This window comes from Plasmodium fragile, assembly GCF_000956335.1.
Source record: "Plasmodium fragile strain nilgiri unplaced genomic scaffold supercont1.103, whole genome shotgun sequence".
NCBI classification, from domain to species: domain Eukaryota; phylum Apicomplexa; class Aconoidasida; order Haemosporida; family Plasmodiidae; genus Plasmodium; species Plasmodium fragile.
In genome coordinates this window covers 42,058-44,298 of record NW_012192683.1, presented here as the reverse complement: position 1 = coordinate 44,298, position 2,241 = coordinate 42,058, and the positions used below count along the sequence as shown (strand labels likewise).

Below are 2,241 nucleotides of genomic sequence, written 5' to 3'. Positions count from 1 at the left end.
TACACACAACGTTTGCAAAAAAAAAAAAAAAAAAAAAAAAAAAAAAAAAAAAATTCAAAAAATTTGTACAATTTATGCTTACACGTACATGTACATACATTTCTACCTTCTTACGTGGAAACGTAAAAATTAAGGAAATTAGGTTAAACGCAACAGAGAATTAATTGCAGTGTGAAGTTGAGTAAGTCCCCATAATTGTTTCAACGAGATCGAATGAATGAGCATTTATTGACATATTAAATGAAAACAGCAATTTCCTCCCTCCAAAAAAATAAGAAGCAACAAAAAAAAAATAATCTGTTTTATAAACCCATTCATCGAGAAAAAAGAACAAAATGGAGTTCCTAAAAAATATTTTCCAAGAACTGCTGAAGAAAAAGGACCAACTTATACAATGTTCAAAATTATCCGTATTATTAAGCGACCCCTTCACCTTCTTTTTTATGTATGTTATTAATAAAAAGGATGCCCTGATTTATGTGAACAGACGTATATGAATGATGGAAAATATAGAGTGCATACGTGGGTTGTTCCACGTGCGTGTGTATCCATTTGTAACGTTGATCCCTCTCGAATGCAACTAACACAGTATTGTGTGTGTAATGTGTCCACGTAAAAGTGCGAGGAATCCATTTTTCCTTAGTGAATTGCCTCTTTTAATCGCCTGCTTATCCCACCCCCCTTCCGCAGGTGCATATTTCTGTTCATCCTCACGAGCTTAATGACATACCTGTACTGCTTTTGCAAGGGCTATGAACCGAGAAAGGTATGTGTAGCTGTGTATATAAAGGGCGCACACGAGAGCAACCAATGAAGTATAAAATCGCCAATCGGCATTACCTCCAAGGGGAGTTCCAACTAGTACGAATAAAAGAACAATATGTATATTTTTTTTTTTTTTTTTTTCTTTACGCAGAGTTCCAGGATACACAACATGTCCAAAAAGGTCAAGTAAATTCGACCTGGACGTTAACAAAACAATTTTATGTTGCACGGAAGTGTGAAAAAGGACAGAGCGGGGTGTGAAAGACAGAGTTCATGTACATGTACGTACAGGCACAGATTAAGAGAAAACATTTGAGAAAATGGAAGGGAGGAACAGAATATGCACACACAGGGAATGGTTAATTATGTCTCCCATCAACTGGACAACATACATCCATAACACAGTACATTTATGAGGTACATATGAAAAGGAAATGGAGCTGGGACCAAGGCATTATGTGTTAACGAGAATTCTCAGACATATGTACACACGCGTGGGTGACACATCCGTCAAATGCCACGTGCGCACATACACACATGTTGTAGCTCTTACAGAACGCAAGGGCAAAAAAGCTATTTTTTTTTTTTTTTTTTTGGTAACACATGGGGTGAAAATCCTCTGTTGCTGTTCACGTGAAAAAATAAAATGGCCCCAACACATTGCGGGGGGATGTACATAACTTTGGCATGGAAGGCGGCAAATTCATTTGTACGTATATATGTGAGTTCATTTGTGTGATCCTCCACAGGCCCATTTATGTGCCCATATGTATGAATTTATGTATACCTATTTGTATGCCTATTCATTTGTGCACTCATTTGCCTATTTACACTTCGCCTTTGTTTGACATTTTATTCCCCATGTGGTTTTTCTCCACCCCTCCCTCTTCATGGTTCATGACACAAAACAGTTTGAAATAACTCCCTAATTATTTTTTTTTAAAAAAATAAACTTGAACAGCGTTTGTCGTGACATATATCTGGGCCCCATCCCCCCCAAAAAAATGCGACTTTGGGTGATGTTTCCAGCGGGAAGACATGCAAAAGGGGGGAAATGGAATGGGGAAGCTAAAGCGTTTGAGAGAAAACATAAGGGTACGCACAATGAGCTCAAGGACGAACCCAAAGGTAGCTTTGTATTGTGTAGGCAGGACGTCGCACCTCTCACACCTGCAAATAGCCGTGTGAACACAACATCGCAGTGCAAGCTTGGCGAAATTAAAATGCGTCCAAATGCGCGAATATAACATGTGTGGTGTAGCTCGCAATGAGAGACATGTCCACCACATGGCAAGTACAGTCGAGCGCGCTACCCGTGATTTCGAACACAGCCTAGAATTATGTGTATCTCCCCATTTATAACCAGTATCGTAATATTTTTTAAGTCAAAAAATTTAGTCCTATCGTGTGTCCATGCAGTTTCATCTCATTAGGTATTTTTACTTTTTTTTTTTTTTTTTTTTTTTTTTTTTTTGT

The 2,241-nt window shown here is 38.0% G+C and overlaps 1 protein-coding gene across 1 annotated transcript; it reads left to right on the top strand.

Moving 5' to 3' along the window:
- Positions 1-335: 335 nt before the first annotated feature.
- AK88_05220 (uncharacterized protein) lies at positions 336-955 on the top strand (the record flags this gene model as incomplete). The annotated part of the gene is made up of 3 exons (XM_012482822.1): positions 336-445; positions 691-766; positions 917-955. 3 exons carry the CDS (start codon positions 336-338, stop codon positions 953-955), a joined length of 225 nt encoding a protein of 74 aa, XP_012338245.1.
- Between the last annotated feature and the right edge of the window lie 1,286 nt (positions 956-2,241).